We start from the raw sequence: 26,166 nt of genomic DNA on the forward strand, positions 1-26,166 counted from the left end.
GCAATTAAGGCAATAACGACGATGCCCCATACAAAAATTACTCGCCCCCTCCCCCAAACTTGAGGTATTGTCATTATCTAATTGTGTGGGGGTGTGGGGATGGGGGGTGGACAGTTAATCACGTAATAAAAAGGTTCAAGGTTCATGATGATTTGCTAAACGCGGCTCTAAAATGCATATATGGGAGATGTCTGTGTTCCAATTATATATCCTCGAGAAATGCATAAATAGTTGTACCTATATTCCCTAAAGAAATATCTAATGTACGTGCTGTCTTTTACAGCTAATGTAGAAACAAAGAAAAATGGCTGACACAGAGTTTATCCATATCCCTGAATTAAGACAGGGAAGGGTAAACTCATTCAAAATGCCAATCACAACCCAGACTCAAGCCACATGTCTGCCTGTGATGCTGTCTGTGTCTCATTTTGCATCAGGAGATGCAATGGCAAAAAGCTACCCTGCTCATGAGGCTAGGAGGCGACCAGTTTATGCATTCTAATGAGCGCTGCCTGGGAAAAATATGCAAATTCATTTTGTCATCAAGAGAAAAATAGAGGACAGGAGAGCAGCAGATACAGGAGGGGCTTAAGGGAGGAGGGCACATGTAGGAGGAGGGATTGGGTGGTGTAAAAGACAGACATAGGAAGGGTGTGTGTGTGTGTGTGTGGTGTGTGCGCGCGCGGGTGTGTGTGCGCGCGCGCGTGGGTGTTGGGGGGTGGGGGGTACAATAGCAAAAGAGGCAAGCAGGAGGAGGGAGAGCGAGGCTGTATTTTAAAGTGGGGGACATGTGTGGGACATGTGGGGGACATATATATATATATATATAAGCCTGTATTTATTTTTCTTTTACTTGCTCTAAGATTTGTAATTTGTTTTCTGAAAAGAGCTATTTACATAAATAAAGATAAAGATTTTTTAAGAAATGTCTTATACTTTTACTTTCGACATAATGGCACACATATGGCAACTTCATGTTTAATTTTTAAAATAGCGGGCTTATATGAATAGTCCTCATTACGTAATTAGGCCGCACGCTTTTTGAACTGATTAAAACTGATTAAATGCGACTTCCCGCAATAACACTGGCCAAGTTCATAACGTCTAAACACTGGCTTCCTGAGTAATACCAAACATGAACAATAAGTTACGGGAAGGCTGCTGCTGCAGTGTGCTGGAGTGGCCGAGTGGAGGCGGTATCCTGCGGAACACACATTTGCCGACACAGGGGGGAAGAAAAAGGCTGGCGCACAGCCGCCCGGCGAGCGGAACAAGAACGTTGCGGATACGAACTAAAGGAGGGATGCACATGGAAAAATATCCCAAGTTGGATTTAAGTAGTCGTGCCTGGATACATTCCGCAGATGAAATTAGGAAAGGAAGACACACGATGAACCTAATTTCGGTATGGATCATTTTTAACCAGATAGAAAGGGAATTCTGCATCTGAATTAACTTACCATGCTCGTCTTTGTCATGTGGCTCCTCCAGTCTCAGCTAATATCATGGTAGCACGTTAGCCGCCGGGACTGGGGCTCATTCATTAGCGTCTGCAGGCTAATTGATTACGTTAAAGTTGCCATGATAAATGTTATTGTTAGCCCTTTTGCAATTAACGCATTATCCAACTAGAAAATAGCGTTATTTGACCGATACGCTATCTTACGTTATTCAGTAAGAGAGTCTTTGCGTGTAACTCATTAGTGTTATGGTCAAAAACTGCATTGCTGCTTTGCCATAGGAGCTTTTTCATTATTAAGGACACATAATCTGTTGTTTTCCCTGATCGGCTTCCGTCCCAAACCCTTATTATTTAAAAAACTGCGACCCTGTTGGATGAGTGTATGCAGCCTGGTCAATGGCGCCTCCGACTGCTTATTTTTAGACCAGCCATCCAGGGTCCCCCGGAGTATCTGCCAGCACTTTACTGTACACTGAGTAGATTTATATAGGCCTATATGTTGACAGCTGTGGATTGCAATTACATGTGGGCTCACTGTTGTATCACCATAGCATGTTGGTATGATGACATTAAGTAACGTGCACTGTGATGTTTTCTCCTCAGCCCCTACGGAGGTGAGCCAGGTTGCGGTGGTGTGGTAATGTTTATTGAATGGCACCAGACAGCTTTGGACCCGAAGAGCAGCAGTTGTTTGCCAATGACTGGTGAAGACACTGGTTTGGGGGCTTTGGCCTCACCGCTGGCGGGGTATTTGGGAAAAGTCAGTTGAACTCATGTTTTCCTCCCGTAATATGATGTGTCACTTGTGCAAAGCTGGTTTATGTTTGGGGACACTGAGTTGTATCAGTGCAAATTGAACATTAAAAACAAACAAAAAGAACGGAAATCTTCGATATCAAAAGGCGAAAGGTTTTGCTGTCGGCTTCAAGTTTAAGATTGCCAGTGCGCATACATAAGAGAAACTAGGGTGTACTACTGGGAATACTAGGCCAAATTTGGTCATACCTACTGATAAGAAAAGAATGGTATGTGGTGTTGGTTTACTCACAATTGTTGATACTGTGAAACTCCACGGCACGTGTGCTTTTCATTCTCATTCCTGTGCAATATGTGGACAACCTGCTGCTGTAACAGCACCCCTCCCTGTGATGGTATGAGGAATCACTGCAGTGAATTTAATCAGTTTACCTCCAACACTTCATTATTTTAAGCAGCCCCACATCTTTTCATCTTTTTCACTTACGAAAGGTTGATCAAATAAAAAGATGTTAATTCCACTTTGTTATTGTAATGCATGTGCATTTTATTGTTTGAATGTGTAATGAATATATAAACTTAAATGCTGGTTATAGCAGGAGAAAAATGAAACTGATCCTGATATGTTGCTGTGGTAAAGTTAAGAACAAGTGTGTTTTTTTTTTTTTGTTTTGTTTTGTTTTGTTTTGTTTTTTGTCGTTGTCTTTTTTCAGTACATCATCTCAAAGTGGTCCGGCTACAGTTGGACATGCAGAAATGGATTAAAAGCAAATTATTTTTTCTGTTTTGGCATACTCATTTAACCAGTGTATTATTTCTGGTTTAAGTGCAAAAGTCTTTTATTTTGAAGAGGTATGGTGAACATGCTACCACCCAATGACTTTTGTCAGTGGTCTGTTGATTAATTATTAATACCATGTTTGATTTCATGCTGTCCAAAGGTTCATGAACGAGCTGCTTCATTGGAGAATTGTCCCTGGTGTGTTTCCAAGGGCTTGACCTATGCCTTACGCTCCTACCGTGTCAACTTCCATGAGTCCATCACCCTGTGCACAAACCCACAGGTCAGTTCTCGGCACCACCATCCTACACACACTCACACATACATACATGCTTCTTCATAACCAGTTTTTATATATTTGCACAGTGCCCTTTGTAACTTCAATGTTTCTGCTCCCGCACAGTGCCTCTTTCCTCTGGTCAGCCGGCCTTTGGAGGATGTCCTGGCTGACCTGGTTCCCGTGGAGCCCAACAATGGGAATAAAAGGAAGAACACACTGGAGCCCGAAAGGGAAGAGCTGATGGCACCTTCACCCAAGCGCTTGCGATCAAATGAAAATGACAGTCCTATGCTACAGAGTGTCGCTGACACATGTATCAGCCAAGCAGAGCCTGCTGATATCAAGGTTACCATCAACGTCCAACATCCATCACCAAAGAAGGAGGTAAATGGATGCCACAAGGCCTCTGACTATCCAGCTGTAGAGACAGCAGCACAGGAGTTGCTGCATGGTAAGGCGCCGACGACGGCTGCTGTTGTGGAGAAGAAACTGGAGGATGCTGCATGCACAGTTGGTGTTACATCTTCTGTGGGCTCAGCCACAGCTCGACATGTGCACTGTGCGTCAGAGGACCCGCTGACCACTGATGGGCCTGTGCAGGTGCTCTCTCCTCACCATAATGCTTGGGATACCTCAGAAGTGCAGGAATCAGAGCCAAGTGATGTGGACCAGAGACAAGTGAAGAGCTCACCTGAAGTGTCATACCCCAGCCAGCGTGACTTGACAAACAAGGAGGCTGATCCAGCCCAAATCGATATTACTTCCCCTCAGCACTGTAAGCAAACAAAGATTGAACAAAAAGCAAGGGATGTGGACAGTAACACTGTGTCCACATGTGAGGACAGCAGAGTAAGAGAGCCAGAACCTGAAGACTTGTCCCCAGCCACAGTGTTTTCAGACGAGCCAGATGAGCTTGTGCGTGTCCCACCTCAGCTGTTCTGGAGGAATAAGGACAACCTGTGTTGGCTGGACGCTCTGCTTGTTGCTTTGGTGAATTGTAAGCGCCTGAGAAAGTCCAGACCTAACCAAGAACCTCAGCAGTCGCCTGTCTGGCAGCTGATCAAAGGATACAACGAGGCCTGTGCTGCCGTCCAAGCTCACCAGCAGACTGGCAGAGGTGAGTAACAGATAATCCAACATGTCAGCATAATGGTATTTCAGCAGATTTTGTGAGGTGTCTGTGTTTCTAGTGTGGCAAGGCAACTGCATTATGTAACAAGTTAATAATTTTAAGTATTTTTTTCTGTGCTTTTATCTTTTTGCTTCTTTGTTTTCAGTTGAGTATCTGTGAAACAGCTATTTTTTTTATCTCAGTACTAATTCACTGGCTCTAAATGTGAACATTTTTATATTACACATAGTAAAATCGAAATTTAGATTTGTTAAATCAATTTAATATGATAATGGGAATAGTGGTGAGCGATGTGGTAGCATAAAATTTGTCATAATGATAATTGTCTCGATATATATCACATAATTAGAATGTAATATTTAAATTAAAGGCTAATTTTTTTTGCTTCTGAGTGAAGTGTGGAGAAATGTCCTTTAGCTTACCAGAACAATATAGAATGCCATTGCTGTTTGGGGTGTATGTCTCTTCTCTCATAACTGGGTGTGTAACCAGACTTTTTTCCATTCCTGCAACATGTTTGGCTGTTGTGTGCCTTCTTGCCATATTTGCCTGCCTTCTGTCTAGTCTTGCTACTTCACTGGCTATTTGTGCGTCAGTCTTGGAATATAATCACGCTGAAAATATTACAACATTTATTATATTTATGTTGAGGAAACTTATCGAAGAAACTTACTGTGGTAATTATTGCTGTTGTTTTATTGCCCAGCCCTAAATAAAATTCACAATTCTTGCACATTGTTCAGAATTTGCTGTCAAGTGAAGTGATGCTTGTTTTCATTTAAACTTTCTTCCTGTCTAGATGGCGTTGTCAGGGTGCCAAACCAGGTGCTGCAAAAAGCAAACTCTGACCTACAGAGTCTCAGGATGTCTGTCTTCCAACTCCTGCAGCCCAAGCTACATTGCAAACTGGGTAAGAGCCGTCACTGAGGAGGACAATCATACCTTCAAACCAGTTGATCCGATTTCAGTTCAGGCAAATTAAAAATGATTCTGGGTGTCCTAGGCTAGTGTCTGATTTCCATATTGATCAGCCACTCATGCCACTGACATGCGCTTGCATGTTGCATTCATAACCACTCATTGTGGCCGCAGCCACAGTGAGGTGTTACCAAATTTGAGTGTTGTATCAGGAAATGAATAGGTAATGCATTCTAAACAGATAGGTATTGTACCCGAGGTTGATCTGCAGTGTGCAGTTCTGTTTAAAATTCATTTGATTGAATGTGACAGAAGAGACACCAGAGAAAACATAATATTCTGTTGTTGAGCAGCACATTTCTCTCCTCTTCTTGCCCTTCTCTCCCTTTGAATTTGTTCATGTACAGCATGAGAAGCAGCAGGCTCATAATGTCACAAAGAGTCACAGTTCATACTTTCCATCACCGGTGCAAAACACCGTTGTACATTCATTTTTAACAACAAACAAGGTTTAGGGTTAAAAATAAAAGGAGTTAGGGGCCAAGTGTAATCAATGTTTGGGGACTGCAGCGTGAATATACAATTGGAAAAATGTATACTTTCAGGTGAGAGGGGAAAGAAGCAAGGTGAGGAGACAGCAGACGAAACGCAACAGAGAGACATTGTCCCATCCAGCGGTCATAATAAACTCTTTGCACTAAACTTTTCAAATCAAAGGCATTCGTAGAATACCAATGTCTGTTCAGAAACCATATGCAAATTGTGCTAAAATACAGTACGAATGGCGGAAATGTTTGAAGATGTCTGCACTAATACTTCAGTGCAGTGCGCCCAGAGCCCCTGAGGCCTTCTGTGCATGAATATTAGATATCATATAGCCAAATGTGACTTATTTTCCAAGCAGATGACAGTGATTACTATCGAGGAATCTTCATACCTCGCCATGGTAAAACAATTCTTCTATCTAACTGTTGTCTTACAGCTCCTACACAGTGATAGCTACAGCACTCTTCAGACTTGAAAAGAAAAATGTTTTTCTCCTTTTTTTTTTCCTCTTTTTTGTTTTTTTTTTGATTTTTGCTGTTAAATGCATTTTGTGCTTGTATGTCATTTTGTGTAACTTGCATATCATGAAATCCTAATAAGTGATCAATCTTGATTCACTATGTAACTCAGCAGTTTCACTCGCTCTTAAAAGAGACTTCTGCCGTCCTACCAGGAACCATTAAGTGAAAAGCCTGTACACAAAAAATGACTTTCCTTACATCTCAGTTTGAGTTTGAGCATGAGAACTAGATATGGAAGCGGTCAAGCTCGCGCAGTGCTAGTCTCAGTACTGCTACAGTGTGCACACAAATAATGCAAAGAGATGGAGCGGAACAGGGTGAGCAGGAAAAAGTAATGCAGACACAAATTTAAATAAGTAAAGCCACAAGAGACACATAATAGCCATTTCAGGCCAAATGTGGCAACAGATGTGATCTTCTGAAATCCACTGTGTAGAAACGGATCTCAAACTCACCTTAAAGTGGTTTAACGGCAGCGTCAGTCAGTTTGTGCACTTGTGACGATGCTCTAACTGTTGTGGTTGTGTTTCAGGTCAGAGGGAAACTCCAGTGTTCGCTATGCCACTGCTCCTCATGTCTGACTCCTGGGCAGAGCCGCTCTTCCAGCTAACGTTTCACTGGGAGTTCAAGTGCAGCAAGTGCAAAACTTCCACCAACCTCGGGTAAGTTGTAAAATGTAGGAATAGGAAGGCCTTTAAAAATGTAAAATGTTTCATACAAGGCTTTAAGTCATGAAATAGTCCAAATTTTTAATGTTATGTCTTAATTTCAACATGCACATTTCATCTGACTTCATTTCCACATCTTTTTTTTGTCATCATTAGTCAAGTGTCAACCTTTGTAATGTTATAAAACCAAACCTGTTGAAGTTAATGCATGCCTTAATACTTACTTACTGCACTTGTTGCACCTGTTGAGAAAATGCTGATTCCTGCCAGGGTTTCCCAACCTGTTCAAGTCCAGTTTTACAATCTGTACCCGCTTTTAATCACACTTAATTTGTCCTGTACCTCTGAATTGGCCTTTGAGGATGTGATGTCATCAGTCAGATGTTCACACTTCATCCGTGCTGATGATGATAAATGTGTGGCTTTGATTGCTTTGAGTCCCTGTCAGTCAGGGTAGTGACTTCCCCTTTTTTGTCCCGGGCGGATGCTCTTCAGGGAGACATGGTAGCTCATCACAATTTAAAAAATCTTAGGGTGCTTTCAGACCTGTCCTGTTTTGAGCAGTTGTTCCGAAACAGGGAGCGTTTCCCCCTAAAGATCGGTTCGTTTGGACATATGTGAACACAGCAATCGCGCTCGGATGCGGGACAAAACAAGCGGGCCAAGATCACCTAGAAGAGGTGGTCTCGGCTCGCTTCCATTTGAATCCTGGAGCGGTTCGTTTGCAGTGAGAACATAATCGACACAGCAACCGACACACCTCACTCATAACTGTGGTTCAACCAGTGTCAGAGCCCATCTTCGTCGGCGATTCCTTGTCGCGGCCCGTCTTCTTCTCAGTAGATGCAGTATGATATTATTTTCCCTGCGCAGTCTTGATTCCCGGTAGAACAGGATGTTTTCCTCCGTTACAGAACACCGGTATATTCAGTAGCGGTTTTAGGCATGGGCGAAGTGGGCATTTTTTCATGTCATGTGGGGGGCGGCACAAGCACAAAAAAAAAAAAAAAAAAATCTTCAGCGCCGCTCACCTGTCAGATCCGGCAGACCTGACCAGGTGGGCGCGGTACCGGCCGTTGCCGCGGCCGGCCCGCCTGATGCCAACCGGTGCCATGGCCGGTGGCTTTTTATTCAAACAAGATTTTGTCCATATAAAAAGTAGGCTAGGTAGGAGTAGTAACACGAAAGGATGCAAGGCAGTAATTTCGCCTAGGGCGGCAACATGGGCAGAACCGCCACTGGGTACGTTAACCACAGAAACACAGAGAAACAAACTAGCCACACACTCTGAAGATGCTCCATGGTTTTTGTTTTTTCCGGGGTAAGAACGGAAGAGGAAACTTCTTCTTTCGGGGTAATTTCTGACCAATGAGAGAACAGTTGGTTCGCGCATGGCATTTGTTTACAGCTTTGAACCGCTACAGACGGTTGCCCTGTGAACACAAACGCCCCAAATGAAAAACGAAACAACTGTATCGATTTAGCCCCTGAATCGGAACAAAGCAAACGGGCCACAGGTCTGAAAGCACCCTTAGGCAATAACCTGGGATCTTGTTGGGTTATCCTGTTTGTGGATCTGGACTGCTTTTGTGGATCTAGACCTGAGTTATCGATGTGGATCTGTTTTGTGGATGTTGACCTAGTTTTTAATTATTTTTATTTCAAGCATTTTTATTGTTGAATTGTTACAACAGAATGACTTTATAGTGATTGTCATTATTATGATTGAAAGTTTATGGAATTTATATTCGTTTTTTGAAGGTTTTATGGACAATTCTGATTTTATGACCTACTAGCACTTAAATTAGTGTCAGCACATGCTTAATAAACAAAATAATAGCTTTGCCAAAAGAGTTTGGGAGAAATATTTTTTTTCTCTATGAGCCCTAGCACGTTATAATAATGAACAGGTGGGCCTGGGGGTGGAAAAGTTTTTAAACCCCTGTTCTAGATTAACTTGACTTTATATTTACCTTTCATACTTATCTGTAGAGAGTAATCCAAGAAAGGCCTTGCACTTAGCTGCCCCAGGTTCTGTGGGGAAAAAATGATTAGATTTATTACAGTGGCACCTCATTCCTAAAGTAAACTGGCAACAACAGTTTATATATTCAAGTTAATAACTGACCATATTCCTAACTAACACTGACCTCTGCACAGTATCCATAGTAGTAAAACATAGTACTTCACCTTTATACTTACCTGTGATGTTAATTTGAATAAGAAGATGATTTGTCCAAAAAGTGGTCTTAGATTTTCTTAAAATTTATCTGAAAAGGTCTTAAAGCAACTATATTTAGTTCTGAAAGCTGTAGACATGCTGATACTACACGTTTTACTTAAAATCTATCAGTGGCCACTCTTTAGCACAGTTTCTCGAACCTAGCAGCTTGGTGAAATAGATGCTTACTGAGATGGGTTTAAAGTAATCTGTCAGCACTAATTGTAGCCTTGGCTCAATTAATGAGTCTGGGTGCTGGTCTCAGGGTGAAATCACAAGCGTGTATTAAAGAAGGTCCACAACTCGCAACAAACAGGTCCACTACTTCCAGAGTGAACAATCTTATTGGCAGAAAATGCAGATGATTTCGACAGTCTTCTTTAGGTTTCTGAGGTATATTTTGATGTTTTCAGACTGGACAGCCATAGGAATAATTTTTGATGTTTAATCTTTTTGATCTGAAACGTGACACATTCTCCCGTGCCAATTAGGATCTAAGCAATATTACAAACTCTGCATTGGTTTCAAGTGTTATGGGATGTTATCTGCTTCTAATATTTTGTGTAAGGATTGCGCAGGTGCAGTAAATCCTTAAGCGCTTTAGTTTTTCAGTAGTTATTTACAAGGATGGGAATGTACTTGAATAATAAATTGTGCACTTGAAAGCGCCTGTTTTTGTGAACAGTGTTGCTGGCTTAATCAGAAACTGGAAATTTGATCACTGCTTTACTAGCAAAAGCAATTAGTTTATGATAATAATTCAGATGTTTGTGTCCTTCTACACCACTTAATGCGCTCTCTGCTGCCACTTCAGCTTTTCATTTGCTCCTGTTTGCATCTCTACTGTGAGCTGCATGAGTATTTAGACGGCAAGACAGTTTTTATTTAAACTCGTACCACTCTGTATGTTAAATGATAAACTGACTTTTAGCCTAAACTAATAGCTGTACACATTCATCTGAGAGTATCTTCAGGCAGACCAGAATAACTTGTAAAGAACGACAGGTCTTTGCATTGTCTTCTGGTAGTTGGCAACCCATAACTTTCTGTGATCCTCATCTTATTGTCACCTTTTCATTCCACTAGTTTCACATCTTAGTGTATCTGTAAGAGAATTATGCATGGAGAACGCAGTTTACTTAATGAGTATTAAGTAAACAAGAGTTGTCAAACCTGCCTTGATTCAACATGCTCCTGTTACAGAGCTTAAAGATAAACATTGTCTCGCACAGTTTTTCCTCTCTGCTTGTTTTACTGTTGATCTCTATGGGGCTGTTTTTCTGGAGAAACGGTCTGTTATTATTTCAGGTCAACATGCTGCCAACACTGTATTGTCAGGATAAATATAATTGTTTTCCAACTTTTTTTTCCCTCGCTGAAAATGCTTAACTTTTGAAAAGCTGTGTGAATTCTAAATACATTTCCATCCTCTTCTTTCAGGGTTATGAAACCTCTTCCCACTTTCACAAATATTGTGTCTGATTGGCACCCACTTCATGCTGCTCACTTGGCCCCCTGCAATGTGTGCAGTCAGAAGAATCAGAAAAGGACTATGGTGCTGGAGAGGTGAGGATGGATGAAGTGTTTGTGTGCTGATTGTGAGCTCTGGGCAATATATCAATATTATATTGATATAAGAGTAGAAACTGTGTGAGGAAACTATGTATGTTTCCTCTTTTCAAAACTATGTGAGGTTTTGAATATTGTGATCTAGAATAATTATCTTTTCCCGTTTTAAGGGATGCAGTTTTCTGAACTTGATAGTCTGCTCTAGGTGTGCTGCTATTTACCTCCACTTGCTCGGTTATCTAATCCATATTACTAATTACTGTTTATCAAAAAAAATGTAAATATTTTGTAAAATCAACAGTAAACAGTCCTCCCTTTAATACCACCACAATAGCAATATTGAGGTGTTCAGTAAAAAATATTGATAATTTGATTTTGCCTATATTGCCCAGCCCTACTTATTGTGTGCTCATATGCTATACCAATCAGTGATTAGGAAAAAAATATTGTATTTTTATTATAAGTATTTGCTTTGATTTAAAAAAAAAAAAAAAAAAAAAAAAAAGACTGGAGTTTGTAGAGATACTGAATAATGAGCCTATTTTGATGGTTATGCAATACAGATGCAATACAATTTTTTTTTTTTAAGACAAAGTTCTGTATTCTACATTAGACAAAGTTCTACATTTTGCTGTCATCTTAATCAGATTTTGGTATGTTTGTTCTCTAGAGTGCCTCCTGTATTTGCACTGCACTTTGTCGGGGGGCTGCCTGACAGCGATGTCAGAACCTACTCCTTCACCTTCCAGGGGAAACGCTACTCAGTCACCACTGTCATACAGTACGATCAACATCTCAAGCACTTTGTCACCTGGATCCATAAACCTGATGGTGAGTATCAAAGAGAGATTGTTTTTTCATATCATTTTGTCCTTAACTTGACTTGAAGGATGAGCCATTGTGAACTTTTATAGACACTTGTAGGTGTTTATCCAAAGCTAATCACATATTAAGATGAATTCTTCATCTGCTGTGTGTTTTGTGTTTTTTGTATGCTTTTTTGGTAACACTATATTTCATGCCTATTTGCTGTAGGATCATGGCTGGAGTTTGATGACTTAAAGCATCCAGCCTGTACCGCCCATACCAAGCTGCCAGTTCCTGCTAAGGACATCCACATTGTCTTCTGGGAGATGGAAGTGGATGAGGAGCCCCATGCTTGTTCCCCCTCTACCACTGTTACTGAATCTCCCCTACCGAAAAATGAGATAAACCGCAGCCTAACAGAGAAAGACTTTATGGCAGATGAACTGCTGGCTCAGTCCCCTGACCAGTCGCTTCTCATCTCACAAAATGACACTGACATTGTCTGTGCTCTCACAGTAACTGGTGAGAACAGCATGAACACAACAGTAACGGCAGGTGTTGACACATCCATAGGTTCTACAACTCTGCTTGACACCTTTGAGGGCCTTACCCACAACGACATTGTTACACTCACTCTGTGGGAGGTGAAAGACTCAGAACCGGGGCCTTTGAATGACAAGGAACAAACTCCTGATGTGAGTCTTCCTAGCAGGAACGGAAGTCCAGAGTCCATCTTGACTCCAGATAGCTCCTCCACACTAATATCCAGTGAAATGCCTCAGGGTCCTGCTGCGGACGACTCGACACCCCACACATCTGACCGTGAAACTGTGGATGACTCATCCAGTGATCCTTCGTATGTACCTGGTTCTAGGAAGAGGCCAAGAGGAAGAGGCCGAGGGCGAGCCAAAGCCAACAGCAAAAACAAAAGCAGACAAAAAGGGGAAAAGGCAGTGTTGGCAAACGTAGCACAGGCCATTTCACCAAGTGCATTGAGAAATTCAGAAACGGTTCTTCCCACACGGTTGGAAGCCACATCTCAGGATGATAGCACACCACCTGTTGAAAGTACACAAGAAGTCTCTCCTGTGTCTTCTACCAAAATCTCACCACAGCCGATGTCTAAGAGGTGTCCTGAGCTTCCACCATCAATGGATCAGAACGCCCGCTGGTCCTACCTGCTCAGCAGACACCCCCTAAACCAAGCCCATTCAAACATTACTAAAATCATTCCCGCCCATACAACCGACTCTACCACAAAAGTAAAACCCACTGTCCCCAACCACTCTACCCCCAACCCTGTGAGAAGACAGCGAACTCCTGTGGAACACTTCTCCAAACCGCAGCTTTGTAGAGAGGACAGTGAGGCCCTATTGCGAAAAGCTGCAGACATGTATGGCGCATTCAGTGCAAAGAAGTCAAACACCTCAACCCTTTCTCACACTCCTCTTCTACCCTCCTTGCCCACTCAGAAAATGGCTCCTTTGGCACCCCGTGATGACAAATCAAAGGCGTCTCAATCCATTACCCCGTTCTCCCAGAAACCCCCACTAAACGCTTCAACAGTGTCTGACACATCACCTTCTCCTCCTGGAGTGACTGGGCTCCCTCAGATATCCGCCAAGAAACACAGTAGCCAGTTGATGAAGGTTCCCCCTGGTCTCAGTGACACCGAAGCACTCAGGTACAAGCTCTTCAAGAAACTTAAGGCAAAGAAAAAGAAGCTTGCAAAGCTAAATCAGCTATTGGGTTACCAGCAGGGAGTGGGAGGAGAGGCCAATCTCAAACCGGACAGCACCGACCTGAGCTCCCCCCATACCGTGACCTCTAGCACCTACGACAGCTCCAACTGCGACGACTTCCTCGCAGACTTTCTTTCACCAGCAACAACAGCCAGCAACCTATCACCGGACAGCACTGGCTTGCTAGAGATGCTCACCAGTGGGCAAGATGGAGGAGAGCACTTGGACTATGGCGGCAACACTATTGGTGGAGCATCACAGGTTAACACTGTTGCAGGTGGTTCCCTCACAACCAACAGTGACAACTTCCTGGAGGAGTTCATCTCTGAGACTGCTGCCCAACAACAGACTGAGATGGAGAGAGAAGCACTTAGTGCTCTTGATCTTTTCTTTTAGGCTGTAGGGTGGATAACATGTTAACCGCAACTCGCTGTTATATGGGACTTAAGCAATGGTGAACCTCTACAGGTTATAACAATACAAGCTAAATCAAATTTTTTTTTCTCAGTGATGCAGTTCTCATAAAGATGCAGTTTGGAAGTTTGAACCGTGAAAATATTTCTACATATCCATGTTACCTTTGATTTAGAACAGGGGTTTTCAAACTCCTCTTTAAAAAAAAAAAAAAATTTAAAGGTGCCCACCCTTTAGCTTAGCTCAGTTTCTGGATGTCTGTGGGATTATGTAGCTGCTGTTTGATCCGATAGACACTGAACAGTTGAGCCAAGCTAGCCTAAGATTCGATCGACACTACTACAAAATGCACACAAATACATTAAAAAGGGCTGATTGCAAAAGCATCTACTAGTGTGTCTGATTATGGGAAGGTAGAAAAAACAGTAAATTCTCCTAACCTACCTTTTAATTCTTTTTTTTTTTTTTTAACCAAATGACAGACATTTAGGATATTCTACAGCAGGATTTCCTTTTGGTCTGTTGATTAGAAATCCTTCAAGAATCCCTGAGCTTCCCCTGAAACTGTTCGGCACCCCCCTGTGGAGGCCCGCATCCCATGTTGACGCCCTTTGTTTTACACAGATCAAATGGTAATTGTCCTCTCTGATAGTGGATCTTGGTCAAGCAGTTTGTGTGTACTTTGTTTGGTCAGAAGACAATCAGCTGGTCACTATAAAGAGTGTTAGAGATGACCTGTATATACTAGTCCACTGGAGTTAACACTTAGGTAAAACGTTTGAACTGTATCTTTAAGTTAAGTATTTATTAAATTGGCTAGAATGGCACTTTGTATGTTAGTAATTGTGTCTAGATATCATGTTTACAATGATAGTACAAATTTCTTTGTGTTGAGAAATTACTTGAATTTTCTGTATTAAATTGTGAAGAAAATGGATTTTTTTTAATGTCATTAAATGATTACATTGAATCTATGCAAATTTGAACGATTGTTATTATTTTAAACCCAATTATGCATGTGATTCCTTTTGCTAACATATTTGCCTTACCCATCAGCAGTTTGCTGCTACTGAGTATTCAACAGGAAAGCGACGGTTTTTAAGATATTGAAAGTATGGGTGGTTCCTTTTTTCACTTTCAGCCACAAAGCCATGTCAATTATGGCACCTCAGTCTCAGAATAATTGTATTGCAAATTCAAGATTTTAAGTCTAATTTCTAGAAATTTCAAGTAATAGAGTTTAACAAGCAACTTTTTTCATTTCTGAAAAGGAGCATTACATTAAAAATTAGCATTTTTGGTTGCATCTGTTATTTGAATTCACAAGGGCACTACAGAACTAGGATTCAGGATTATTTGTGGCCACATACGACCTGATGCAACTATTTTTTGTAGGCAACAAATGTACATTTATCATTTAAGGATTAAGCATATTTTCATCCATACATTTTCTTGACACCGTGAAGATGATAACATGGAAACAATCAAGTTACAAAAATTAGATAAAGATGCCTGAGTTTTGGCAGGATTACAGAATATCATCTGAAATATTTATGAATTCTCCAGGTGTTAATCTGAAAATGCATGCCAAAGGAAAGTGCTGAGCAGCTCAAAAAATTATTTTTATCCCTCGTCTGCAGCACAGGTATGTTTTTCCTCTGGAGATGGCAGGGAAGGTGTGAACGGTAGGATGAAGACTTGCATTCACCTTACCCTGTGCTGACCTCAGTACAATTTCATAAAAATTTCCAAGTGGTAATTTTTGGTCAATGAGTGTTCAGCTCTGATAGGGTTATACAGCTATTTGAATGTGAAGTGGCTAGGCCACATTTCAAATTCAGATTAACTTGTAGAACCAACAGTGCAATTTGATGGCCATATTACTGAATGTCTCATTGTCCATGAGTTACAGTTTTGTAACTCAACATACCAAGTCTTTACAATTTAAGAGGGTGAATGCACACACGAGCAACCTAGAAGAAAAACGGTGAAAATTTGCTTTCATTTCCATCTCACAGTTGAGTGAGTACCAAATTCAGACGCCCCTAGCGAAAAGACCTGAAAACTTGAACACATGAACACACACACAAAAAAAAAAAAAAAAATAGACAAATTAGACCATATTTAACTTGGAAACGCCAAGTAAATGCATTTTTTTTAATCTCTCACATTTTCTCTCATTTCTCAAGACCAAAACTCTGAAATTGTTACATCCACTGCTTCCCAAAGTAGGACATGGCAACTGCCAGACAGGGGCCCCAAAAAACAAAAGTTGAAAGTTGACAGTGCTTCATTCAACAGCAGTGAAAGACTAAGAATCATAGCTTTGATCATGGTTTACTCCGCAACTGGTTAACAAGAATTCATATTGGGATCAGCTGATACTGCTTATACAATCAGCGGAGGTGTTGATGCGCCATCTACTGGTCATTACCTAGTAGTGTGCACCATTTTGTTTTCTGATGCATGCGTCTACAGATATTCCTGTTTTGCTCTTACCACATCGAGAACATAACAGAGGAAGGGTGGACAATGTAATTCGTCAAAAACATGAAAATCAAAAAGTTGTTGTTCCCATACCGGGAGTCGAACCCGGGCCGCCTGGGTGAAAACCAGGAATCCTAACCGCTAGACCATATGGGACCCGGCAACAACAGCAGCAAGCAGGCTTTTTGAATAAGCATATAGCATGTACAATTAATTCTCTCAAACAAAAAGTTATCCTGTAACACGAATGTTTGCATCCGCTTATACTTTCCTTTTGGTTTGGCCTTAATGAAGGAAAACAAGAATCTAAATGGCTTTTTTATGCCTGGACTGACCTGATCAAGAGAAGACTACTGTCCTCTAGCGATTCTCTCAAAGTCAGTAGATCCCTTGCCCAAATTACCTTGGGCATTTTTTTATGGGAGCTATTATTTTTGAATGTATATTTAGGTTATAGTCTGTATTTTTTCCTCAGAGAAGAGCCATGCATTGTCTTCCCTCATTTTGCTGGTAATCCCCTTACACCCCCCTAAACGTTCACTGGGTGTATTATAACCCCTGTGCACAGGAGGTGAGTGTGCGACCCCCTCAGTTTCCCCTTGTCCTTGCACGTACCTTTATTTTATTCACGACAAACAGCCAAGTCTACCCATCTAAAACTTAAACACACATTAATTTACTGATCAATTATCAGACACATCTCTTGATGAAATGTTGAATTTTGGGTCCACATCCTGAATCCACAAAGCACAATTAGAAATTACCAAGCACTCCTCAACACTGATGACTAATTGAGTCCTGGATTTTCAAATTGTGTTTTACAGATTCATATCACTGTCACTAGAGTGTAGGATAATATTTTCCGCAGTTATTTGGTTAATTGTCTAATACTAGTCTGTACAGTGCAAACAAGAGGCAGAGATAATACAAAACTGTGCATGTTTGCCTCATCTGTGCAATGTCTTCCGCTCTCTCTCTCTCTCTCTCTCTCTCTCTCTCTCTCTCTCTCTCTCTCTCTCTCTCTCTCTCTCTCTCTTACACACACACACACACACACACACACACACACACATACACATACCTATTGAGGAAGTGATGGGCAGCCCACATGCCTGCCTCTGGATTTTTCATTAAGCCTCAACACAATTTACATAACACATATGTATGTGGGAGTGACATGTAGTGGAGAGTGTTGCAACTAACAGAGGGACAGACCAAATTTCTCCTCTCCCGAGTAGCATCAGTCTGCTGTTGTGGCTCTGCATCCTCCTCCTCCTCTTCCTCCTCCTTCAGTACACAGAGATCATGAACTATGTGGTGGAAAACATTTATCTGCTCGTCACTGTCACTCTCATCAGTGTCCTTCAGAATGGTAAGCAGTAAAAAAAAAAAAAAAAAAAAAAGCTATTCTGCTCCTAAGAATATTTTTTTAATCAGTCAATCATGTTTTCTGTTGCTTGTATCGGTGATTAAAGTCTAAGAAAATCTGTGATGTTCTGTAAAGATAACAGACACTTTTCATTTTTTATTTCTGTTTTTGTTTCATTTGTTTGCAGCATTTTTCGCTCAGAAGGTAGAGAAGGCCGGCAAGGAGCACAACACCCATACATCTGCTTTTGAACGGGTGTCTTGTGCCAAGTAAGTGACCCCCGCCCCCCACTGTGACAGAGCTTGTTGGCTTGTCACTCACTGACAGAAACCTCTTTTTGTGTAATCTTTATTGCTTACTACAATATTTGCCTATGACACCTCACTTTGCATTTGTTTTTGCATGCCCCCAGTATCAGTTCCATGTAAAGACGACTCAGGTAGAAAAATTTCAGCAAGATAGAAAGTTTGAATGCAGGGCAGGGAAATAGTGTTACATTTAAACTAGAAGCCACTCTGTCAGATGACAAATCATCACTTGTAGATCCTGTTCTATACTCAAAATCTCTAGCTGGCTGGTTAAAGAATGAAAATTACAAAATCTAGTGCCCTGTCCTGATTCAATCCAGAAGTCCCAAGTGTTTCTGTCATTTGGCAAACAAATGGCCATTGATTTTATTGTCCATTTATGTATGCATATGAATTCATTGGCTGTCTTTTATTTCCTCATTTCTATTAATTTGGTTTTCTACTGCGACTGTTGCATTTGGTTGTGAAGCAGTTTGTAACCCCAGTTATGAAAGGAGCTGTCTATGGGTTTTCTCATTCACAAACTAAATCTTCATCATCTAAATGTAAACTGATCTGATCACTGAATTACAGATTTCAGAAGTGTGTGCAGTATTGCATCACACTGCACACGCTTTATCAATAATGTGTGCTTTGACAGCTTTGGCAGGTTAATGCTAGAAATTTACAAATATAATAACTACAGATATTTCAAATGGCATGTAGACAATATTGAATGTACTGTTTTAGACAGGTGCTACCCCTTTGGCACAATCCACATCTCGTGTGCTTGTCTTTATCTGTGTCCCCTAACCTCTGCTGTGATTGGTATTGTGATTTAGTAAGGGGAAATCAATAATAGATGTCTGCTTTTACCTGCATTCACCTGCACTTTTTGCAAGGAGAAAGGGTCCCAAATATTTTGCACATTCAGCATAGTGAATGTCTTATGTGTGATATACAGAATATTTTTGAGTTTTGCTATTAAGACCTGATCCTACATACAAACAACAGATCAGTTTATCTGGGACCGTGAGGGAATTTGTCATTCTGTCCATGGACAAGTATAACAATGTACTTCTCAATTTGTAGAAGAAATGATTGACCCACATCCTGTCTTGCAGGTAGCATGAAGTTGTCAAAGACACACCAACTTCTGGTCCCAAAAGTATTGCACAAACATTCTGTGAAATTTTGAGAAATGCCTGTTGGTGTCATATGACTCTTGTCTGTTTTACGGTTACGTCATTTTTATTTTATTTGCATTACATTTGTTTCCCTTTGAGAACAATGCATTAAGTATCTTTTCTGCACAATGAGCTCTGCTATCAAGTTCTCAGACTCACAGGAGTGGGCTGAATTTAGGCAATGTTAAGTGGGTTGGGCAGCTTTGGATATGAACTGAGAGATCTGTACCAGCAACCCCATACGATATAAAGTATAAAGTATAAAGTATGGCAGGACTGGCTCCTCAGTGTCTCTCCTGAGATGTGTCAGATGGGAAGTGGTTTCAGGGTCTCCGCTCTGTGCAACATACTGCACTGATTAGTGCAACAGCCAGTTAGTGCTTACGAGACTGGGCTCACTTTTTCCTGGCTTCCCATTCAGGGTTGCATTCAGTGCTCCAAAGCAATACTAGGTTCTGTACGTAATGCTTTGTTTTATCCTAAGGACATTCTTTCCTTTGTAGGATTTCTTCCACAACAGTTTAAAGACATGACCAGACAGATGTGGAACGAGGGCTTAGTGTCAGTCAGTTTGAAGCAGATTTGGGATTGCTTCATAGCTGCTACTCATTGCAGATGATTTCCTTGCAACGCAGTGACTGTGGTTCTTGTTTGTGCTTCTCCCAGTCGTAACTGCATGGATGCCTATCCCACCTTCCTGGCTGTGATGTGGTGTGCTGGGCTGTGCCTCAGGCAAGGTAATCATTAATCAGACAACTAAGAGAGTTACACTTTGGTATTGGAAATAACACCCACCCACACAATAACACACACACACAGAGTGTTTTGCGTATGTTTGAGAGAGAGTTATTAAGAACTTGAGTTAGTCAAATAAGTGACATTTACAGACTTGGCTACATATATAGGTGATAAATGGGTTTCACTGGGTGCTATTTGTGTCTGCCGTGTGTTTGCAGCTCCTGCTGCCTTTGCTGGGATCATCTACCTTGTGGTCAGACAGAAGTACTTTGTTGGCTACATGGGACAAACCTCTCAAAGGTACAAGCAACCAAAAGAAGTTTTGGATGTATTCAGACATTTGGTCTTACATTTCTTTATTTTTTCTGTGTAGCACTCCAGGGTACCTGTTTGGAAAACGTGTCCTGTTCTTCCTGATCCTGATGTGCATTGTGGGTATCTTCAACTACCTGCTGGCACGCTACTTTGGCAGTGACTACAAAGAATACGTAGAGACCGTCACCAACGCTGCATCTGCTCTTCTGCTCATCCCATAGTCCTGCCAGTCAATGTCAGCAACTTCTTCCCCACATTTCTTTTTTGTACTTGATATAAAAAATATCTACAGTCAAATTTGGTATTCACTTTTTGTAATACAACATTTATTAGTTTGCTAAAAATAAAGAATCATTGCTACAAGAAAACTGATTCATTTATTTAAGTCTCCATATATTATTACTCAAATAAACAGACTGTTTTCCCAATTAACTCCTACAACACTTATAAATCTTACAAAAACACACACATATAAAACTTAACTTCTAAACTCAAATACAGACATCATTTGAATCATGAGATGTGCAGTTTGACAATGTTTAAATCAATGTTTACATCCAATGAACAGAAGAAATATCTGGACTCCAAAAGCAACTACAAAAATAGTTCCTGCAGTCCTATAATGTAGGTTGATCTGATACAGAATATCCTAAATCGGTGCTTTCAAAGTGGGGTCTGGGGACTCCCAGGGGTCTTTGAGGGGCTTCCAGTTGGTCCTCGGCAAAATGAGGAGTTGTTTAATTTCACTATCATTTAATTCACTAAAATCTGTTACGATACAATATATGAGTGATATTTTAATAATGTTTTAATCTCTCCAGTTTGAATCTGTTGGTCAATGACCAAGTATGACACCTGAACACTTTATCACAAACCAAAATATCTTTCATATCAGGGAAAAATCACTTCAAATGGAGGTCTGCAGCTTGGTGAAACTTGACCTGGGGGTCCTGAACATGAAAGAGTTTGAAAACTCCTCATCTAAATGACCATCATGAAGATTTCACTCATGAGGGCCATTATCGATGGATCAAGGAGCTCCTCTTCCTGTTTTCTTGTGAGAGCAGACATGGATTCCACCAAAAACAGGGTAGATGCACTTGGTTTCCATTGAGCACTAACTCAGACCAGCCCCAACTGTCAGGGTGAAGAACAAAAGCACAAAGATGAGTTAGACATATGACATATGATGACATATCAGTAATAAATGAATTTCCTTCGGGATGAATAAAGTATCTATCTATCTATCTATCTATCTAAACAATAACACTGTCGACATCTAGACATATTTACCTTAAATTTCCGTTTACTGAATCCAAGCCAGTGTGGGAAGTCAAACAGAGCATCAGAATAATACTTCAGGGTGAAGGAGGTATCTGTCCACACAGGTGTGACGCTCCCGTTGTCCGTTACAACACGGAAGTTTCTTCCTGCCCACATCTGCAACACCTCGCTTAAGTCAATCTGGCACACAAAAAAAAAAGAGTCATCAACACTACAATCTGCATTGCAGCATATTACAAAGGAACAATTCACCAAATACTATATGTAAAAACATTTTCTCTCTTACAGCTAAAGCAACATGCCCATGCAAATAGTTTGTGTGATTTGGCAAGGTTTCCAGTCTGCCGCAACTTTCCCTTTCTCCCAGTACAATAAAATTTACAAGTGATTTACATGTGAAACACTAAACAGCACCCAGCCAGCACTGAGGACGAATTTAAGGGGGACATACAGTTTGCTGGAGTTCTTCACCAAGAAAAACCTCCCAATGACAGAAATCACACAGAAACTAGCTCGATGGGTAGATTGCACTACGTGTACATAGGAAAACATCTGTCTTGTTTAATTTTGTATTTTGGGTGTATTCCTTTATCCACACACTATGGCCTCTGTGTTTTAATGACGTAGGGAAACACCTCCTTACATCCACCCTGTAGCTTTCCCCGGCGACAGAGGAAATGGCCCAGTCCAGCCCTCTCTCCATCTCCCACCTGATGTACGGGTCATTCCCATCAATGGACACGACATACTGCTTCAACACTGACAAGGAAATGAGGATAATGTGGAGGGAAAAAAAGAGGAACAGGAGAGGCACAGAGTGATACTGTCAGGTGAAATAAGTACTATGTGGCCTTTCTTATTTCCCTACTCCACCCATTGCATCAATCCCAAGTTTAGAAACCACCATGAGTCACTCATGGCAGTCCACTGCCACCACCAGCCCACGGCCTACTTAGCAGCTGTGAAAAACACATCTGCTTCAGAGTGAAAGCCACTATTCTGATGAGACAAAACATATTCTGGATATATAAAAAAGTTGTCTGTGGTGCACAAGAAAAACATGCTTCTCCAGCACATCCCAATTACACTGTACTTACACAGACTTTTAAGTACATGTGAAAATATTTGAAACAGCTCTAAATACATTGTGATGCTTCACTAAGTACATTGTATTTATGTTTAAGTGTAAGGCAAAATCACCTCTGGGTTGTTTGGCTGACTTCTTGCCGGGAAGTGGAAAGCTTTCCTCGCAGGCAGACATCAGCAGATAAATCCTCTTGGACAGCAGGCTGTTTCTGACACGCGTGTACTCCCATAAATTATGCATTTTAACTTTTCTGTTGTGAAAAATAAATCAATAATTGCAACTTAGACCACTGTGTAAAAGGGCCCGGTGACCAACATGTCCCATGCAGCTCCTCTGTCTGTCCTTACCTCCCCAGCGAGTCCTGGAAAGCCACTCTCCCCCGGCAGGAGCAGAAATCATCGATGAGCACCAGACATGTGTCCGAGTCGCTGCGGACACGGCGGCCCGAGGGAAGACGCTCCACCGTGAAACCGGCCGGCGGCTTTTTAAGAAACTCCTCTACCTCTGTCACGCTCATCTTACTGCGGGACACTTTGCTTATCGTCATGCTTTCTGACTTTCCCTCTCGTCCCCCCGTCGTTCCTGCACATAAGCTCGCAACTTTATATTAACTTTAAAACAACGTCAAGTTACACAGAGTTAAAGAGCACAACATCCGGTGCACGCTCTTCATATTAAAATACCTATTTTCAAGGATTTTCTGTGGCAGGAGTTCCGGAGGCAGCATAAATAAATTGGAAAAGTGAATAAAGACTACACTCGAGAAAAATCTGCAGTAAATAAATAAAACATATACACATGCTCTGTGGTAGAGTCTGATGGACACTGTAGCCCAGGGGTCACCAACCCAGTCCTCAAGGGACTGCAGGTTTTGGTTTCAGCTCTGCTCTTGCACACCTGACCCAATTAAGGCCCACGCATCTTCCTGCACGTCCTGTTCAGGTAGATCTGCTTCAAACAATCAGCATGAAGCCCTTAAATGGATCCCTTTCCCTTTTTGAATATGTACAAAAACATTTGTGGCATGAAATCCTTGAATGTCATAATCAAAAAGTTGTAAGGACATGTACCCCATCTGGAGGCTAGATATTTTACAGCTCAACAGTAAACTTAACACCATCCGAACAACCATATGCTCAGGTGTGATATGCTACTCTGTCAGCTCACTGCTAAACAGTGTATTGGGAACGGCAGAGTCTGCTTGACATTCAGTGATAGCAATGTTTTTCATTTATCTCAAGTCATATTTGCAGTAGTACTGTCTTCTTCTGCATTTCGGGGGGCGCCAGGGAGTAATTTCGCCTTGGGCACCAACATGGCTAGAGCCGGCCCTGGATGCATCTAAGACAATATCTGCTGATAATAGGCTGGCTGTACAATTTACATACCAGTACCTTACTACCTCCACCCTGCAAAAATGAAAGTTATTATGTTTTTTTTTTTTTTTTTTTTGATGTTGTTGTTTTTTCCACATTTGTCTTTTGAGAACTTAGGTTCCTACCTTCAACATAGGCTACAGATATCAGGCTCATTACAACTGAGGCAAAATCTTAATAAAATTATAAAACGATTGCAAAATAAAATAACACAAATAATAACACCAAGAACAGGTCGTCTGCGAATCTGAAGCCTGTCTCTCACAACAAACCTTATTCTTTCCAACTTTAAGTGTATCAGTTCAATCCTCCGGCTACATCTGATGCTTTTATTTTTAAGGCAAAAAGGCTGATTTCCGGTCTACTTCCGGACGGCTCCTGAAGTGACACTGCTCTTCCATCTGTTTAGTCATGTGACAGAGATATGCTGCCTCCCAGTGCTGTCGGGAATACAGTGTACAGCCAACGTGGACGAAACAACACAATGATAAATAACACGAATGGAAAAGTGGGGATTTTCCATAATTCCCGAGTTACTGATATGAGATGTGTGTCACCATCTGGCCTGGGACATTCTGGCTGGCATATTCTCTCCCATGTTTACTGTTTATTCTACTGTAAACTCTCCAATACAGCAGAAAACTACAAAGCTGCAGAGATGTGACGGTGAAGAGCACAGAAGTTATGTCAAGTTAAAATCTGATGGTAGGCTAAATGCTTAATTAATGTTTCCATGTGCCTGTCTTTGTAAATAAATACAGTTTTGTACACCTATACCTTTACTACTTGTTTAACTTTTATCTGAGACAAATTTGTGTTTAATAAATTAATTGATCATTTGATGCTTATTTATTCTACTGCTGCAGCACAAAGTAAATCAGTGCCACTTAATTCATCAAATGCAACAAGAGCCACCATAAACCCCTCTGGCTTACTGGAAGCATTTTGTTATCGGTTATGATTAAAAGCACTTGAGAGCATGACAAATCAAAGTTAGGGCTTGTGAAGCAGGAATGTAAGCGCTTGCAAGGAGCACTTGAAGGCAGCAGCTGGCATACTCTTGGGAAACCGGAGCAAGTGGACTCCTGGACTGAGGAGGAAAAGTACACCAGCCTGTTTGAAACACTCCAGAGAAGTGAGTCACTTGAGGACCTGGTAGAAAAACAGCAGCATGAATAAACTGTGTATGTGTGTTTTGTATCAGCAAACCAATGGGCATGCAGGCTTTGTCTGCAGGGATCATGCAGTGGTGCGTTAATACAGTGTAAGAACTAGACTTATGCAGATTAAGGCATTAAAGACAGATAGGAAAACAGATATAGAAACTGAGATGGCACAATATTAATACATTAGAAAACATCCATAATAAAATCAGTGATTTCAAATATAGAAAGAGAACTTGTTTTGACTGTTGACCCCATTCGGGCCCCTGTAAGTTCATAAAACATGTTGCCCTGGTTTTACTGACACCTATACGCTGACTGAGTCACACTATCCCCTCTGAGCAAATTTACACTTTCCAGTGCCCTCATTAAACGGGGAAACCCCAAGCAGCTTCCAAGAGAAAACATTCCCTGATGAAAACAGAAGTTGTAAACCTATAATACATTGTAGAAGCATCCAAATATAACAACAAAACTACAAGTCGCTTATTATTGTGATACCACAGGAGATTAAAAAAAAAAAAAAAAAAAACAGCAGCATGTGCAATAGGATCACCAAAAACTCCCTACAAGCAGTGCGGATACACAGGATAATGATTTTTCATCAAGGTCTTCCTCCTGTGGTCTATCGTTCACTTCATCCATACAAAAATGTCAACACTCACAACTGTGGTTATACATTCCTGACCCGCCTATTTACCTTTGGTGGCCAAGAACTCCATCTTTAGCCTCTGTGGTCAGGACTCAGGAGACTTTTGACTCATTTTTTTCCCTGTGTCTCCACCACTCTATGCATAAAACAGAAATGTGTGCTTTACTTTCTGGATACCACTTCCTCGTGTGAGACTGTGAATGCATCCTATCTTATCCACGCTATTCACTGAAAGAGGACTTTGAACAAGGAATACTTGGGACAAACACCGGGAACAAATAGATATTCCCGTAAAATATCACCATCATGAGTATTAGAGTTAGGGTTAGGGTTAGGCGCAATATTTGATGATTTGAAGAGTGTTTTTCGGCTGGAGGTAAACAAGAAAATGTGACGTCACCATG

The 26,166-nt window shown here is 41.2% G+C and overlaps 3 protein-coding genes and 1 non-coding gene across 6 annotated transcripts; 2 read left to right on the forward strand and 2 right to left on the reverse strand.

Annotated features, from left to right (window-relative positions):
- Positions 1-1,253: 1,253 nt before the first annotated feature.
- Positions 1,254-14,791, forward strand: uspl1 (ubiquitin specific peptidase like 1). 2 transcript variants are annotated; one of them, XM_030068645.1, is made up of 9 exons: positions 1,254-1,405; positions 2,066-2,222; positions 3,160-3,282; positions 3,403-4,396; positions 5,211-5,321; positions 6,929-7,058; positions 10,726-10,851; positions 11,525-11,685; positions 11,890-14,791. In XM_030068645.1, the coding sequence occupies exons 2-9, from the start codon at positions 2,103-2,105 to the stop codon at positions 13,797-13,799; spliced, it is 3,675 nt and encodes a 1,224-aa protein (XP_029924505.1). In that variant the 5' UTR covers positions 1,254-1,405; positions 2,066-2,102; the 3' UTR covers positions 13,800-14,791. The 2 variants fall into 2 exon arrangements, with proteins under 2 accessions (XP_029924505.1, XP_029924506.1); XM_030068646.1 differs by having other exon boundaries at positions 2,066-2,076.
- A 1,597-nt stretch (positions 14,792-16,388) lies between these two features.
- trnae-uuc (transfer RNA glutamic acid (anticodon UUC)) lies at positions 16,389-16,460 on the reverse strand. Its single transcript has one exon. It is a non-coding gene; the product is annotated as a tRNA-Glu (tRNA).
- An 805-nt stretch (positions 16,461-17,265) lies between these two features.
- Positions 17,266-23,203, reverse strand: medag (mesenteric estrogen dependent adipogenesis). Of its 2 annotated transcripts, XR_003929371.1 has the most exons (6): positions 22,919-23,203; positions 22,685-22,821; positions 22,128-22,243; positions 21,494-21,664; positions 20,562-21,337; positions 17,266-17,276 (listed from the first exon to the last, which is right to left on the reverse strand). XR_003929371.1 is itself a non-coding variant. In XM_030068882.1 (5 exons), exons 1-5 carry the CDS (start codon positions 23,116-23,118, stop codon positions 21,323-21,325), a joined length of 639 nt encoding a protein of 212 aa, XP_029924742.1. In that variant the 5' UTR covers positions 23,119-23,203; the 3' UTR covers positions 20,559-21,322. The 2 variants fall into 2 exon arrangements, 1 of the variants encoding a protein (XP_029924742.1); XM_030068882.1 differs by lacking the exon at positions 17,266-17,276 and having other exon boundaries at positions 20,559-21,337.
- On the forward strand, positions 17,546-20,448 carry alox5ap (arachidonate 5-lipoxygenase-activating protein). The gene is made up of 5 exons (XM_030068884.1): positions 17,546-17,676; positions 17,861-17,942; positions 19,814-19,884; positions 20,104-20,185; positions 20,259-20,448. Exons 1-5 carry the CDS (start codon positions 17,610-17,612, stop codon positions 20,419-20,421), a joined length of 465 nt encoding a protein of 154 aa, XP_029924744.1. The 5' UTR covers positions 17,546-17,609; the 3' UTR covers positions 20,422-20,448.
- Positions 23,204-26,166: the final 2,963 nt, after the last annotated feature.

Source organism: Myripristis murdjan, chromosome 14 (genome assembly GCF_902150065.1).
Source record: "Myripristis murdjan chromosome 14, fMyrMur1.1, whole genome shotgun sequence".
Lineage (NCBI taxonomy): Eukaryota > Metazoa > Chordata > Actinopteri > Holocentriformes > Holocentridae > Myripristis > Myripristis murdjan.

Coding starts and splice junctions, on each gene's coding strand:
- medag (XM_030068882.1), bottom strand. CDS start 23,118: ATGACGATAAGCAAAGTGTCCCGCAGTAAGATGAGCGTGACAGAGGTA. Junction 22,822..22,918: donor TTCCAGGACTCGCTGGGGAG/GTAAGGACAGAC, acceptor TTTTCACAACAG/AAAAGTTAAAATGCATAATT. Junction 21,665..22,127: donor GGGAAAGCTACAGGGTGGAT/GTAAGGAGGTGT, acceptor TTTGTGTGCCAG/ATTGACTTAAGCGAGGTGTT.
- alox5ap (XM_030068884.1), top strand. CDS start 17,610: ATGAACTATGTGGTGGAAAACATTTATCTGCTCGTCACTGTCACTCTC. Junction 17,677..17,860: donor CATCAGTGTCCTTCAGAATG/GTAAGCAGTAAA, acceptor ATTTGTTTGCAG/CATTTTTCGCTCAGAAGGTA. Junction 20,186..20,258: donor ATGGGACAAACCTCTCAAAG/GTACAAGCAACC, acceptor TTTTCTGTGTAG/CACTCCAGGGTACCTGTTTG.
- uspl1 (XM_030068645.1), top strand. CDS start 2,103: ATGTTTATTGAATGGCACCAGACAGCTTTGGACCCGAAGAGCAGCAGT. Junction 3,283..3,402: donor CCCTGTGCACAAACCCACAG/GTCAGTTCTCGG, acceptor GCTCCCGCACAG/TGCCTCTTTCCTCTGGTCAG. Junction 10,852..11,524: donor AGGACTATGGTGCTGGAGAG/GTGAGGATGGAT, acceptor TTTGTTCTCTAG/AGTGCCTCCTGTATTTGCAC.